The sequence below is a fragment of the Nuphar pumila genome, chromosome 12 (assembly GCF_984573655.1).
Source record: "Nuphar pumila chromosome 12, dmNupPumi1.hap1.1, whole genome shotgun sequence".
NCBI classification, from domain to species: Eukaryota; Viridiplantae; Streptophyta; class Magnoliopsida; order Nymphaeales; family Nymphaeaceae; genus Nuphar; species Nuphar pumila.
Window position 1 is genome coordinate 95241210 of NC_143260.1, and position 16800 is coordinate 95258009.

The 16800-nt window shown below is 41.4% G+C and overlaps 1 protein-coding gene across 2 annotated transcripts in view; it reads left to right on the forward strand.

Moving 5' to 3' along the window:
• The first annotated feature begins 238 nt into the window (after positions 1–238).
• The window catches only part of LOC149821225 (phototropin-1A-like), a 93825-nt gene continuing 77263 nt past the window's right edge, over positions 239–16800 (forward strand). The window contains exons 1-7 of one of the 2 annotated variants that reach the window (XM_089983126.1): positions 239–449; positions 3897–4693; positions 7008–7190; positions 8299–8390; positions 9664–9955; positions 13047–13281; positions 14462–14532. In XM_089983126.1, coding sequence (XP_089839252.1) covers positions 3951–4693; positions 7008–7190; positions 8299–8390; positions 9664–9955; positions 13047–13281; positions 14462–14532 — 1616 coding nt within the window. In that variant the 5' untranslated portion in view covers positions 239–449; positions 3897–3950. Of the gene's footprint in view, positions 450–3697; positions 4694–7007; positions 7191–8298; positions 8391–9663; positions 9956–13046; positions 13282–14461; positions 14533–16800 lie in introns of those variants that run through there. The other variant, XM_089983125.1, reaches the window with a different exon arrangement.

Sequence of the window (16800 nt, forward strand, 5' to 3'; positions counted from 1 at the left end):
TCGTTCTGTCCAAGATGCGTTCCACTTGCTTCCCTCCACATTCATCATACAACAACAACCCACGTTCAGATTTTCAGAGACGGTTTCATCTTCTCGTTCTCCTTCCCCTTTCGGTTTTGCGATGTCCAATTATTTACCTGGAGAAGCGCCGAAGAGAACTTTTTACCGCCACGGACATCGCGGATAAATCCGAGTTCCCAAAAAACCTATTTACCTCTCGTGGTCCTTGCTGGACGCTGCAGAGTGAGGCATGGGTCTGTCATGTGCTTGTTTTCACTCCAGTAGAGCGTTCCAGTGAGCTCTCTCATTCTCATTCTCTATAAACTCCATCTAGATTCTATCCGATACGTTCCTTTCTCTATCACTCTGAGAGAGCAATCGATCCTTAAGATTCGCCGCCAGCATTAGTCCCGAGAGAAGCAGAGCGCTGCGGCAGAGGAGGAGAAAAGGTATAATCTTGCTCTTCCCCTGTCGAATCCTCTTCTTTTCTTTCCTTTTCGACTTTTTTCTTGCGGATCTTTGGTTTGATCTACGAATTCTGGTTCTTCTTCCTTCTTTTTTTTGTGATTTTTCTTGCTTGTGACGTTTGATGGTTTATTTGTTCGTCGATTGGGGATTTTACGTCGAATTTAAGGGTTTTTTTGGTTCGATGAACGGCGTTCTTAGTTCGGAGAAGCCTTCAGTGTAATTGTTAGGTTTAGCATGTTGAGTTTTTTTGCTGAAATTTAGAGATTTTCTTTTCCTATTCTGATTTTATTTTATTTTCTTTTTGTTTTTTCAACTCTGTTGCGCGCATATACGTGGAACCAGAGTTTCTGATTCATTTCTCGGTCTTTTTTTTTGGGGGAAAACCTCGCTGTATTTGAGTGTTTTGTTCGATTTGAAGCTCAGCGATCATCTCGAAGCTTTCTTTCGTGGATCATTGGTATTTTTTCCATTTTTGGTTTTCCCTTTCTTAAGTCGTGGTTTTGTTGTTAAGCGTACTTCATTACTGATGGAGCGAGGAGAAGCCTAACTTCTGTTAATTTCTCAAGGTTGGAAACTTCTGTTATGTGCACAAATGAGGTCAGAAAAAAAAAAAACAGAAGAAATGTTAATTTTTTTTCCCAATATATTTGGCCTTGATTTTTGCGTGCGAATGATTTTAATTATGCTTCAACAAGATTAAATATTGGTTCGGTTTGCGAACGTCTATTGTGGGGAATAGATCTAGCATGCAGCGAGTTCTCGACGGCGTTGCGTCTCTCAAGAAGCACGTAGTTCGGTCTTTCGATGATCAGTTTTTTTTTTGGTTGGGGTGGGGGTGGGGGGAGAGGGGAAATCCCGTGGAATTGCCCGCTGGGTGGAAAGCAACTTCCGCGGAATTCACTGCCCCGAACGAAACGCAGGCGCTAATGGGAAAATGAAAATATTCCTGAATTTGGAAGCGATTTTTAACGTTAAACTGGGTTTCAGCAGGCCTGTTGATTTTTTTTTTCAGAATGATAGGAATGCCCTTGGGGAGTGGGTTATTAGGTAGACTGCGATCCGACCCATATAGATCGTCGGGCCGTTCTCCCTTGGGCTGGGAAACAAGCCGAGCTGCTCATGGCTCATAAAGATCTTGTTCAAACTCGTAAAATATGCTCAGCAAGTAATGTATTTTTTTTATAATAAAGTTAGTTCAAACTCAGCTCGTTTAAATCAGGATGATTATAAGCACGAACTAGTCTCGACTCGCCACAAGAATGAGTGGATCTTGAGCACTTGAAGCTTGTCTTGTTCAGCTTGATTACCAGCTCTAGTTCTCCCTAGCCTGATCGTCAGGGAGCCGAAGTCCTTGTTTTGTTGCTGGAGTGGAGTGTTTGGAGTTGGACCACCGGGGCTAGGGTTTTACTTGAGGCCAGATTAGTGTCATGTTGAATATTACCGATCATCCCACGGCACATGTCACTTGAGAACCGTGAGAGTGATGGGGCCTATACAAGTTTCTCGATCACTCGAGATCCGAGATGTGCGACTAAAATACGATCATCCTAAGAATTTGCTCATGGTGATAGTGTTTCTCCAAATATCAGTTTTGAGGCCATTATGGAAACAAGACTGCCTTCCACTCCTTTCATTCTCACCTCTCTCTCTGTCTCTCTCTCTCCATATAATGGTATGTCACAGTGATTCGTGGACTCAAGGACGCGGACATTCTGATTCCACTTGAAAGTTCAAAAAATTGTTCAAAACTGGGACACGATGACACAGAGTTTTTAAAATTTTTAATCAGTAAAAAACATTTTTGAATATTTTAATATTAAAAATAGTTTTTTATTGAAATAAAAATAAAATATTATTTAAAGATATTAAAATAATGCCGTATGTGTCAGTGTGTCTGAACATGTCCACTCGTGTCATCATGAACCCACAGCCAAAAATGGCGTGTCCCTGTGACATACATAATATGAATTCTTTACAAATATCATCTCTAGTTTTATATGGTTTTAGTATCTACAGCTCTTTTCTCGGGTATGGATGGTGGAAGATGACTCTGTATCAACAATGAGTTCTCTAGTCATGAGTTTTTTGTAGTTTCCTTCACTTGGATCTAGTGAGGGAGACACTGTATTGTAACATGGTTGGCTAAGTGCCAATCATCATGATTGGTGCCCATGGACGGCCTAAATGGTAGGTTGTACCCATAGTTCGAGAGTAGTGGTCACCATGCATGTCCTACCGACAACATGGACAGTCTAATTGGGGAAAGGGACATGAATCGGACTTTGCTCCTAATGGCATTGTAAGGTACCGGTTCTTTAAGAAGTGAGACGAGGTAGCATGAATCTCATTGAGATCCAAATTACCAAAAGTATCTAAAAACGACATAGCTACTGCCCTTCAAGTATTTTCCAACACTTTGTTTTTCCTCTTAAAGAGTAGTTCTTAAATGCTTGTATTGGTAATCACAGTAATGTGGATAATCTATCCTTCATGGAACCAATATAAAAGAATGGCAAGAGACTAGTGGACCGTTTTAAGCTAGATCCGATCTGAATTACTAGATTCTTTTTCCACGTTGCTCTTCCACGCCACTTCACTACAAGTCTGAGTGAGTGAGTTGGGAGTAACACCCAAGGTTATTTTTGATATTTGAAAATATAACAATCAATTGTCTTTTTTATTTATATATAATTTTTTATGACGACCCACCCTCACCGAGAACTGGGTCACTTAATGGGCCTGCCGTCTTGCAAGATAAACCCCTGAGTGGGGTCACCAACACCTAAGCCCTTGTGGAGCCCATCAGCTAAAGTCGCCTACAGTGAGAATCGAACCTGGGAGGAAGGGGTCAGCACCTTCTCCCAAGACCTGCTACAACTCAAGGGGGCGCAGGTCATGCTGAACATGAGCGTTTTTGCTCGTGCGGACATCGTGACCGTCTGTTTGCATTTTGGATGAATGCCACGTGGGTTTGTTGACTTTTGAGCTTTTTAAAATGCAAATCGGATGGCCACGGTGTCAGCATGAGCAAAAACGCTCATTTTCAGCATGACCTGATCCGCTTCCCAACTCAAGGGCGCGACCCAGGCGGGTGTGATAACAATCAATTGTAAAAAACCAAATTTGTCAACTTCTTACTACAATAATATGAGATCCACGTAACATATATTCAATGCCCTAGAATAAAAATCTGACCCTATAATTGTCCCATAGATAGGATCCCTACCATGGACTTGTCACTCATAAATCGTGAATGAGACAGCCATCTCAACCCATGGGCGCCGAAATCGGACGACCCACAATAACCGTGGGAGGAGTGTGGGGTCACCCATCGTCATACACTGAAGAATTACAGAACCTCTAGCTGCGCAAAAAGTAAGAAAAAAGGTGGCTCATCCTTATTTATTTCTTGTGGCTCTGACTCGCAGGAAGGCTTGCAGAAGAAAAAGAGAGACTGCACTTATCTGCATTCAACCAAAAAAATGGATCAATCGGATCGTTCTGATCCAGATGGCTCGCCGCTGCCACGGCAGCCCGTGCAGCCAGCACCCGTCTTCAGGTCGGAGCCAACCTCGCTCATACCCCAACTTCCACGAGACGCCCGCGGCTCTCTGGAGGTGTTCAACCCTTCGTCCTTCTCGCGACCGACGTCTTCTCCGGCTCAGAGGACGACCTTCCCGTCGAGATGGTCTCCCGACTACTCCTGTCCCCACAGGGAGGAGGAGGAGCCCGGGGCGTGGATGGCCATCAAGGAGGAGACCAACGTCGTCGGTGGGAAGAAGGTCTCGGACGAGTGGAAGACCGGGACTGTGGTGAGGACGGACGAGCTGGACAAGGTGTGGCAGAAGGAAAAGGGGTCGCCGGAGGTGGGGATGGCGAGGAGGGTGGCGGAGTGGGGGCTGGTGCTGAAGACGGACGAGGAGACGGGGAAGCCGCAGGGGGTGGCGGTGAGGAAGTCTGGGGACGAGGCGAGGGCGGCGGGGCCGTCGTCGCAGAGGAACTCGGCCAACTCCACCCGCTCGTCGGCGGAGGAGTCGGATGGCGGCGGCGGCAACGGCAAGGGGCTGCCCAGGGTGTCCCGGGACCTCAAGGACGCGCTCTCCGCCTTCCAGCAGACGTTCGTCGTCTCGGACGCCACAAAGCCGGACTATCCGATCCTCTACGCCAGCGCCGGCTTCTTCAAGATGACGGGATACACGTCCAATGAGGTCATCGGCCGCAACTGGTACGTTCTCTCTCTCTCTCTCTCTCTCTCTCTCTCTCTCTCTCTCTCTCTCTCCGTTTCGTATCGGGAATCGACTCGTCCGAGTCGGATGGATGGTGCTTTTCTGATTGTTCCTGGGAGTTTCGGGATCTTCAGAGTTCTTGAAAGGAACTGCAAAGGTTTTCGGAAAACAGGATCTTTGTGTTGAGATCCAAATTGGCCGGCGTGAGAAGCAGAGAATGGTGGAATTTTAGGTGCGGCTAGGTGATTGGGCCAGAGTACATTACAAAGTACTCGGGCCACACAAAAAAATGGAAAATCATCACAGCTTGCATCGATTTTCTATATAAAATACAAAACACAGAAAATCACTGCACTCATGGCAAATTTCTGTGTTTTGTATGGTCCGGTATTTTGGTGAGTGGTGACTTTAAAGATCGAGATCTTGCAGAGATCAGGGATCTCCCTACAGAAACCCGTACTGGCAGTGAACTGCCACGTGGGGGCAGGGAATAATATTTATCCGTCTTCAACTTGATTGGTCACTGCGATTTTCTGGGGTTTGAACGGATTTGGATGTGGGTCCGAGTCCGACCAGGTTTTGAACTGGACACTGTTCTATTTGGGTTTCGGTTTGGGTTTGGGTTTAGGTATAGATCCAGGATTATCCGGCCCATACTTAGCAAAACTCTGTTTAAAACAGGAAATACTGGCTACCGGACTGTACCTTACTTTCTGGTAGAAACAACTCGTTTTTTCACATTTCCATGGTTTTGGATCAAACCCTATGGATATGAACTACTTGGTTTGTTTAGTCAAAAACATGCTTTAGATCGTTCGATTCTGCTGTCGGGGCAATTTTTCAAGAGCTTAAAAAATCATTGTTTCACAATTCATTAGAGTTTCACAATAAAAATAAAAAATCAAAATTTCGCATTAAAATCACTCGATCCAAAGTGTGTTTCCTAATAAATGAACTGTGTTAAATGTTTATGGAGTCAGATTGATCGAATGAAGCTTGCAACCGAGTTTTCCGGTTTCGGAGACAGTCTTCCCAATAACACTATGGAACGATTTTAGTTTTTCCAAATGATGCAAAGAAAAAAGGAATGACGGACTCTTTCAGAGTAACATTTAGGGTACGTTTGTGTGTCACGGAAAATGGGTGTTTTTCGTGGAAACTCATCGCGTGCGTTTTTGCGGGGGCCCACAGTAACGAATCAAACAACGGAAACCGCCCAAAATACATGCTGCCTCCCGGGGAGGGGGGCGCTGGGGGGTTTCCATAGAAGGGGGTGCCGCGGCACGCCCTTCCGTGACATGCAAACGCCCCCTCAAAGGACGACACTTAAAAGGAAAAGAAAACTGTAATATAAATTCAATTATGGTCGAATCTGGAGTCCAAATCATGTTGGTTCTTGGATTTGAATATGATAGTTCTGTACTATATCTTGGTTTTACAGAAAACCAAGAAATTAAACTCTACATATTATTTGCTGATTTTCTTGTAGCTCGTTTTTTTATGCCCCTTTTCATCCACCTCTTTAAATGCAATATATTTTTATTAAGTAATGAAAATTTTGTCGTTTCATATAATTACTATGGTCTGGCTATTTTGAAGGATGAAAATTTTGGCAAATACAAATGATTTTGTGAAAATAAGTCGAACTTAGCAACTGACTATTATGAGAACGTCACCATTAAGTGAAAAAGGCATTGTACGATATCAACTTATCATAGACATTGAAACAATGATATTATAATTTGCATCATATAAATATTTAGGATTATCCAAAAGAATATAAACATTTAGAACCTTGGATATAATTGAAAGTGTAGTCGCTCGAGTTGGGTTCGGGCTGGATGGCCAAAGTCCAGGATGGGCATCGGGATGCCTGGATCCAAACCCCAAAATATATCAGGTCCTTTTTTTATAAGAGCTTGATTCTAAGCAGACTCAAGTCAAGGTTAGAATCCAAGTGGTCGGAGTTAACTACTCGATCCAGATGCACATATATATATATACACACACACAAGTCATTGCATCAGTATGGATTTCTGTCTCGGTTAGAAGAAACCCCAAATCCAATCCATTGCAGTTCTAACCAGTTTTGGTACTCATTTTTTTTTCTCCTCTAAAGTATGTTTGGATTTGTGGAATTGGAATCCAAATTCCATTAAAATCCGTTTTCCCCTTGCTATAGGTGAAAGAAAGTTGGTAGAAAGGGATTCCAAATCCAAACATTAGTAGTAAGTTTTGAAGCTATGTGGTTTGAAAATATGGTGCATTGGTTAAGAGCACTGACACATCTCCTGTGGATGAACTGTGTGGCAGCCGCTTCCTCCAAGGAGCAGGAACAGATCCAGAAGATGTTGCAAAGATCAGAACGGCCCTCCAAACAGGAACCAGTTACTGTGGCCGCCTGCTCAACTACAAGAAGGATGGCACTCCCTTCTGGAATCTCCTCACCATTTCACCCATTAAGGATGAGACAGGGAAGATACTCAAGTTCATAGGGTAAGTTGTTTACAAGGACCAGCCAACTTGGTTCAAACCAGCTTGGGCGAGGTGTCATGTGATGGATCTGCGATTCGAATAGATTATGAATCTGCAGTTCGAATCGACCAAGGAAGCTCGATCAGAGTTCAATTTTATGTTTGTATGATGGAACTTGATTTAGCTTGCACTATATATACTTAGCCAAGTACATGCAGTTAGGTGACTTGTCTGCTTTAGTGGAGCTAAGTGGTACCAAGTACTAGCTTGGCTGGGTAGCTCACATTGCATGGCCAGACACCTATCTTGACACCAGCCTGAGTCCCGATGTGTGAAAAGTTATGTTTGGCTTCATGTGAAACGAGACCGAGTATATGAAAACTTGTGACCAATTTCATGAACTTCCTTGAGTTCACTTGGTTACGTTTCATGTGACAGCCAGGTGTACTTGCTCCTAAAAACTCAGTTTGATTTATGACCTGAGAAAGGGCCTTGTAGGAAAACAGATCAGGTGATACGCCATCGTCACCATCCATTGTGCTGATCAACGGCTGACAGTGTGGCCAGTGGCGATGACATCATCAGTTCCTTTATGGTGGGCCGTGCTGCTTGCACAAGGGATGGTGGCTCGAGTCTCCGGATCCACGCATCCCTTAAGTCATCCCTATCTTCGTACCCTTCTTTGGGATTTCATTGTTTCTAGCTGTTTTGATTAAATTGGGCTCCATTAGATGCGATATGCATTGTCTGTTTAGTGAAGATCAACACTTGAATCACCAGGATCTTTTGGTAATTAAAAAATCAACGTCTGATAAAACACATGGTTTTGTGATTTGAAATCATATTTTTTCATAAAAAAAAAAATTATCCAAAGGTAGATTCTTATTAATTAAGCAACCATGCTGAATCCATCTATGAAGTCAGATTTGATCAAAACAGCTTGCATCTATGAAATCGACTCAAGGTAGTGGGTTGGGACGTGGCTGTCGGTGATTGGTCCAAGTTCCTTTGCAAGGTACTCGGCCGATCGCTCGATCTGCTGTCGTGGTGATTTGGCCGGTTCTTGTCCCAGACTAGGTGCTAACTTTAGAGTTTTTGGTTGCTCATTCTGCTGTATTGTGCTGGGTAGTATGCAAGTGGAGGTCAGTAAGCACACAGAAGGAGCCAAGGAGAAGATGCTGCGACCTAATGGGCTGCCAGAATCATTGATCCGATATGATTGTAAGTAACAACAGAACTGCCTCGGGTAAATTTTTTTACAGAATGACCATGTCAGTAGTGCTCGACTTTGTCAAGCAAAACACTACAGAGCAATTGAAGCATGTGATGTGAGTGGTTTCTTCCCTTTTTTTTTGGGGGAGGGAGGGGGGTTGTTGGTCATAGAAGAGAATATTTTTTCACAAGGGTATGGTGTTTGCTTCAACTTGACAAATTCCACTGTGGACACACACCCTAAGGAAAGTGAGAGCCTCTGAGGATGCTGTAGGGAAGAGGGGGACCATACTGAGTATCTTAATGATAGTATCCATGTTGGATATCTTGTCAACTGGTCGAATTTGATCTGGATCAGAGACAAACACATTTATCACCAAATTTTGGAGAGTACTCTGCCCAGTGAACAGATGCCATGCGTCCATTCATGGGACCCATCTCCCCAATCAATGGATGCTGGGCAAGTGGTAAACGAGCTTGAAGTGTTCAAGCTTGACTCTTTCTTGCGGCGAGCCAAGTCGAATTCGATCTCATAATCTGCCCAAGTTAAATGAGCCGAGTTCTAGCCAGCTTATTTGTAGAAAAAATACACTATTTTCTAGCTGCGAGAAATAGGATTACAAAAAATAAAAAACACGTAAAATATATTTCTTGCTACCTAACGAACTTATACGAGGCCGAGCCGAGTACCTATTGTTTATATTGAGCTTGCCGAACGTATTTTTGAGATTACCTGGCCCAATCTGCTGCGGCCCGTTTCCTACTTTATCTGTGCGTGCATGCGTTGGGTCCATATGGATCTGACTCCATTTACATCCAATCATTTCGACCTAGCTACTGTTTCGATCTTTCTTGTGTTTGACAAAGAATTTACTTTCACTTCTTCAAGTGCATTTTACTTGAACTTTCACCTTGTTGACCCCATTCTTGATGAGATTTTTGTCCTAAATAAATAGCAAGAACATAATTCGGTTCTGAACATTATAATTTTTTGAGAAATTCTTAGCATAATGTTACTATCGTCTTGGTTTGGGTGTGGTCGCATTCAAGTGATATGGGGCCCATGGAATGATGCCAAGTGATTGGTGGATATGATATTGCTTATGACATTGCATATGATCGGATCCTGTCGCATTAGTTTTGGACCTGAACCAAACCGAACCTAAGGCTCAACTTCGAATCGAGTCAGGGTCTTGAGATCTTATTGGATCAATGGGCTCGTGAACACGGTATGAAGCTAGACCTGCTAATGCATATTGTATGATTGTTGTCATGGTGGCAGCTCGACAGAAGGAGTTGGCCACGAGCTCGGTTTCGGAGCTTGTGATGGCAGTGAAGGATCCGGACTCGGTGCCTGTGTCGACGAAGAAGTCGTTCAGGAGAAGGTCGGAGGGCAGCACGGGAGAAGAGAAGAAGATCGATGCCCTCGGGCGCAGGTACTCGGAGAACATGGCTCTTCCTGCGAGGAGGAACTCCGGCTCGGGCATGAACACCTCCACCATGGAGAGCATCAGTGAGGTGCCCCCTCAAGGGAAGAAGAAGCCCAGGAAGTCAGGGTTGCGTTCCATTATGCGGTAATCTCTCTCTCTCTCTCTCTCTCTCTCTCTCTCTCTCTCTCCCTATACGGGTCGGACTCATTCTGAATTCCAGTGTGTCTTTAGTCAGCTCCATAGTGAGAAATATTGCCGTTTTTTTTTAAAAGTCTTGAAAAATATGGGAGAAATTGAGCAAACATAAAGTTCGCGAGGTTTTCAAAATATTGTGGCATGTTTGTGAAAATGTAAATGTTGTGTTTTTATCACGATATTTACGCTTTAAATTGCTATTTTCGTGAAAAAGATCAGTGATTTTTAATATATTTTTATGTTTATTAAAACAACTTTTTGATTTTTTTTAATTTATTTACCATCGCTGCTATTTTGACAAAAAAACATAAAATATATAATTTTTTTTTAATTTCTCACGATATTTTGGCTGTCAAGATTTTGCCGTTTTAAACGTTTATCACTATGATGGGTAGGGATGCACACGAGCCAGGTTCGAGCCGAGCTTGGGCTGGCTCGGCTCAGCTCAGCTCAAGATTAAAATCTGGGAGCTTGAACAACCTTTGCCCGGGATCGGTACTGAACACCTTTAGTTTTAAAAATCTTTTTAAAAACGCTCACTCTAAACACCTTTAATTTAAAGACCTTTTTAAAAGTTGTGTAATATATCCTTCTTTAGAAAAGAAGGAAACAGTGAGATTTGAACACATGCCACTTTCAAAAATTTCCAATGACTTATCTATTGAGGCAAGACATCTCATTGTGACCAAATTACTAAAAAAACACATACAAATATAAGTTTTAATTTTTTTATATAACTGAGCCGAGCTTAATCAGGCTTACTGAGCTTATTCGAGATGGACTGCCTGTTGAAGCTCGACTCGTTTATTTTTTTGAACGATTTTGAGACGAGTTTAAACAGGTTGAGCCGGAGCTAGCTCGGCTGGTTAAGCATCCCTAATGATGGGCTCACAACTTTGAGAAAGCTCACTCAGTCAGGCCTAACTAGATTCAGATAGGGGTGTGGGATGTCAGCTCAGGGCCCAGATCATTCTCATAGATAGCTAAACTCCGATTAAAACTCGTCTTTTTCAATGAGACTTCCCAAACAACCCCCCCCCCCCCCCCCCCCCCCCAAAAAAAAAAAAAAATAAAATAAAATAAAAATAAAATGTTTCATAATGCTTGCCAAAAACTTATATTTTTGGAAGAAACGTTCAGAACACAAAAAAAATTTGCATTTAGAAAAAAATACTTCTAAAAAAAATTGTATTGTTTCAGATTTATCGGATCACATTGAGTATTCGGTCCAGATCATATACACCGATGACTTGATTTTTCAGCAAAAAGAATTTGTACGCACGTCCTCTTTTTGACCTTGTTTTATAAAATCAAATGAGACTGAACCCTATACATTATTTGTCAATCTTTTTATTTATTTATTTTGCCGTTTTCATCTGTCCTTTTGAATTCAAAATATTTTAGTCATGCATTCACTCTTTAACGAATTCTTCCTTGTTTCACGTTTTGGGGTCTATGGTCGTTCCATACGTTGTAAGTTGAAGCGTTGACATCGTTTGTTTGTTTTGGTTGTGAGGAATAGCTTTATAGGGCTGGATTCAGTGCTAACTACGCCTGGATTGGACCACATAGGGTATGATCCAGACTATGTTGAGGCCTACTTACTAGATGCTAGGGGCAGCAGAAGAATCAAGGATTCAGGGTATCCCGCTAGACGAGTGGGACGCTATGTTCCAGGCATGCCACCGTTTGTGTCGAGTGCGTCGGGCACAGACAGCAGCAACCCATGGATGCTAGCTGTTGTCCGCGCAATCAAACGCCCCCCTTGAAGGTGCCAAGGACATTCATGAGTTACACAACATTTGCCTTTCGAAAGCTAATAAGATGTGGTCATGTTACCAACGGTGGCTCAGCTTGTCTGGTAGGAGCAGCTAGTGCAAGTCACCTTGTTTCGGGACGTTGTAGGTTCAAAACCCAATAGTATATTTGTATAACTGGTAGGGTCCGCCTAATCCCAGCTTGCCTTTCAAAAATAAATGTGGTTATGTTGGGGGCAAGTGGGCCACGTAAGGAAGGGCGGTCGTGGGGCCCCACCGGCTAGGGTTCCTCGTCATAAAAAAAAAAGTTTGCTCAAATTTGAGTACCTGGTTCGGTCGCTTATAGAAGCAATCTGGATCCAACCCATCAGGACTCATTAAGCTATCATGTAACGGGAACGATCAAGCATGTAAGAGGCCCCTATGTGGTTAGTGCCATAAGATCACAAAATTTTGAACTAATTATATATTGTATTTCTGCTTTACGTTAGTTTTCATTTCATTATCAGAATTAGGCTGGTAAATATGAACTAGATGAGCCAATCTCAGCTCACTTAGGTAAACCTCGAGCTCCTAATGAGCTGAGCCAAGATTAAAGTAGAATAATTTTAAAATATCTAAAAAAAGGAGTCGTTATTATACATTGACAACTGCAAAAATTGGGTGACCCACAAGAGCTTCGCTCACCTAGTAGAGGCAACTTGTAAAATGACACCAAGTTGAGAGGATGCCACGAAACCCATGGAGAACATCCCTGGCGTAAGTTCAAAGCTGGGTATAATTCCCTATCAGCAGAGGGGGCCTCAAGGGTTTTACCAACCAGGAGCCTGATAAGCTGCAGTCTGATTGGAACTTTTTTTTTTTGAAAGTCTAGCTGGGTTTAAGCAGACCCTTACCAATTATACAACTAAACCATTGGGTTTTGAACCTGCAGCGTCCCAACACAAGGTGACGTGCACTAGCTGCTCCTACCAGACAAGCGGAACCCTAGTTGGTATGAGAACTTTTCCTTGGCCAAGCTAAAAGAAGTAGAAATTAAGTGCACAACCTTCTATCTTCAAGGTATAACGCCCGGCCAACTATAAAAAAATCACATAATATATATGTGAATAATCATTACTTAACAAATAGCTCATAGCTCTATAGTCACTCACAAGCAGCTTGTAGCTTGGCAGCCCGAACTAGCTTTGGATGAGTCAACCAGACCCGAGCCATAAGTTGGTCGTCTTGTTTCCCCAAAATACCTATTGTGATGGTGATGGTCTTGCTTCTTCTCTGTTCAGGCTTAAAAGGAAAAGTCAGGCTCGTGCTGAGGAGGATCTTGTAGTTCCAACTGAGCCTGCTCTCGCTCCACGGAGTGATAATTCGAGCGAAGAGAGTGACCAGGAGAGATCAGAAAGCATTGATGACAAAGTGAGGAAGAAGGAGATGAGGAGGGGTATGGACCTTGCTACCACACTCGAACGTATAGAGAAGAACTTTGTCGTCACCGACCCAAGACTTCCGGATAATCCCATCGTAAGCTCTTTCTTTTTCCTAATTTATGCTCAATCATAACCTGAATATTCATGTTGGACTTGCGGAACTATGTTTCAATATTCATATTAACTTAAAAAAACATATTTAGCATGTTTGCGTCTCTCTCACACACACACAATATATATATATATATATATATATATATATATATATATATATATATATATATATATATATATATATATATATATATATATCCATGTCCTTGGGGTTGGCCCGACCTGACCTGAGATTTTGTTAGGTCGGGTACAAGCCCAGTTTGGGTCTGGCCTTCTTTCAAATTAGGCCACGGGCCACCTGCCAGTTGCCCGGCCCGTGGCTTTTCTCTTTTTCTTATAAAACTACTCAACTTATGACATTTTGTTAAATAAATCAATAATGAGGGCATTTTAGTCACTTTATTTGCATAAACAAAGGTCAACTGAATGGTGTTAGGGCCGAACATGTCTTTGAAAAATAAACTATAAAACAGGTAGCTAAATGAAATTACAGAAATGATAGTTTTTACTTAAATATCTGATGAGTTAGGCAACTTAAATCACTCTTGAAATTTAAGTTCAATGGTCTTTGGTTCGTAAAATTGAAATAGAATATGGATCCTATCATTTGATGTAGGATGGGTTCTATCTTACATCGATCCTATCCATCCAACCAACAACTAGGATTGGTCGGCATTCACACCTGGATGTGGACTGATCTTAGCCGTCCAGATGCATCAGATGGACGGCCACAACAGGATCCCTTTTCAGTGAAACATATCATTATAAAAGGAAAAACGATTCCTCATTGTTGTGCTTCAAAGATAAGGAAAAAATATAGCTAATTCATGCAAAAACACAAAAAAGGCCACTATTCTATAAAACTACTCTATAAGTATAATTTCTAGTCCTATGCCCACGGATGAGGGAATGCTTGGGCATGGGGATAAGCAAAGGCAAATGAAAATACAGCTAACTAGCCTTAAAAGCACAACTTCAAACAAAGTACCATGACAATTTTAGAAGTGCAGCTTATTGGCTTTTTTTTTTTCAAAGCAGATAATTAATAGACTCAACATATTACGACATAAATTTTAAATAAAAAAATTACACAAATACACAATGAAGTAAAAAGGCAGGTCAGTTCAATTTCAGCTAAGTTGATCATCTTTTTTTATCAGATTTTTGCCTCAGATAGTTTTCTGGAGCTAACAGAGTACACCCGCGAGGAGGTCTTAGGGAGAAACTGCAGGTCAGTTGAAAATTTGGTTATGCCAATGGTTGCACGTTATTTCAATACTGCCACAATATTAATGCAATTTCTTCAATGACTCCACGCAATATATCCACTTCTAACTGTTGTCGTAGTTTAAAATGAAACTTTTGATGAATAACTAATTGATTTCCATTTCTTTTCTTTTAGTCATTCTTTTTGCTTACCCTGGTCTAAACATAACTGATTCTTCTTATGATGTATAAAAATACAAATTCTGATGGCTTTTGCTACTATACGTCCATATGATGCGGCTGTTTGATGGATATTCTGCTTGTATAAGCATTAGTCCTCCCCTTGTCCTCCTAGAAACACGGACACTTGATTTTTGGGTCTCTTTCTGGGGTCAAGCTATTACTCAAACCACAAGCCTTGGCTTTATTTTGCCCTCATGTTAATATTGAAAATCACAAAGATTACTGAGATAGGAGGATGTATTTTGCTCATCAACTTCATGAACCCTCAGATTTCATGAACTTGGTAGTGTGTCATATGAAATTGTTCGTGTTATACTTCATAATCAAACACGCTCTACATTGCTGAATTGAGAAAGCTTTTGTTCTCTTCATTGCTTTGGTGGCATGTAAGAGAAAAACAATTTTTACAAGCTTTTGCTAGTTGCCGTGAATGGATGCAAGGTAGAGACAGGGGTTTGCACCGTGAGCACTGAACGATAAAATTACATGAAACGAAGGTATGTGTATCTACGATAAACAAGAATACTGCACATATTTTCACCATGTGTTAATATTTGGTGCTATTGAAGGCACAAACTTATTGAGTATAAAATTGTTTTTTTTTCTCATATTTTTTAGATTTTTTTTAAGATCAAACTGTAATGATGTGATCTACAAGGTTTGTTTAGGACAAAATGAGTTTTTTTATCGGTAATTTTAAGTTTAACACCGACTAACCTATGACAAAATTACGTTTAACCATCGCCTCTTTCAAAATTTTTCGAATGGACGCCTCAGGTTTCAGCATATTGCTCACATGACCGTTTGAGGCTACTTTTTTTATCATTTGACTCCCGTGGACTTACTGAAATGACCTTTTGACCATTTTCGTTTTTCAAATAACTGAATGTCATTTTTTGTAGTTGTATAATAGTTAAGGTTAAATAAGTAACTTTAGTAAGGCCAGTTGACTCTTTTTGTGCTTGTAATACAGATAAGGTTAAACTTTGACAAGGAAAATAATACGTGTTGTAGACTTGTAGTACATTAAAGTTAATTGAATAATTTTAACAAGTAAAGTGATACAGGCGGTCATACGAGCAATATGCTGAAAACACAGTGGTTAAATGTAATTTTGTTATAGGTTAACGCTTAAAACATAAAATTTTATTTTTGTCGAGTTTTTAATCATGTGCTTGTGACATGCGACTAGGCAGGTTTTTTAAGGACTTTAACAATCAACAGTTAACGAAGTACAAAATTTCATGACTCAAAATTATTTTTAGATCGAAAATAAAATAATCTTAAGGTTTGACAAATAAACCATGCCGAACACATTTTGGTGGTCAGATTGAATTGGTAAAGACTGAACCTGCATATAATTTAAATAGGTCCGACCTTCATTAGCACAATTAGGGTATCAACGGGTAGGGTTTGGTTCAGGCAGAACCAGACTTGGTCTCAATTTTTGGGTATGATATTGGGTCCGGACTTGAGTCTAATCGGTTCTATCATAAGAGAAACCATACCCAGACCCAATACGAACTACAAGAACCAGACCCGGTAAAATACTAAGTTTTATCATTTTTACATTGAAAAATTGCAGGTCTTAATAGAAGGTCGGGTATAAATTTTCCCAAGCTATACCTAGATGCATGTATTAATTGGGCTTTCGGTCCAAACCCAGGTCTTAATCGAGTCTTCTTATTCATCACCATACCCAGACCCTATAAGGTTTGGTTCAGGTCGGGTCCAAGTAAACCCGACCCGTTGACACCCCTAAGCACAATGTATTAACCCTTTCACCCTTAGTCTGATGGGAATCTCATTTGATTTGGATCATCTCGGCCGGACATGACTCTAGCTGAACATGATTCTCTGATTTGATTTGGAACAGTTACAAACCACATGTTTGCCTCTGTTATCATTGCCTTCCTTACGGCTATCAGGCAACACACTCAATGCTTAGCTGTTTTTTTAGATAGGAAGGTCAGCCTCTCTTTGCTCTGTCGTAAAAGCATAGGAAAAGCCACGTAGTTCTCTCTTGCAAACTTGTGAAAACACGCAATGT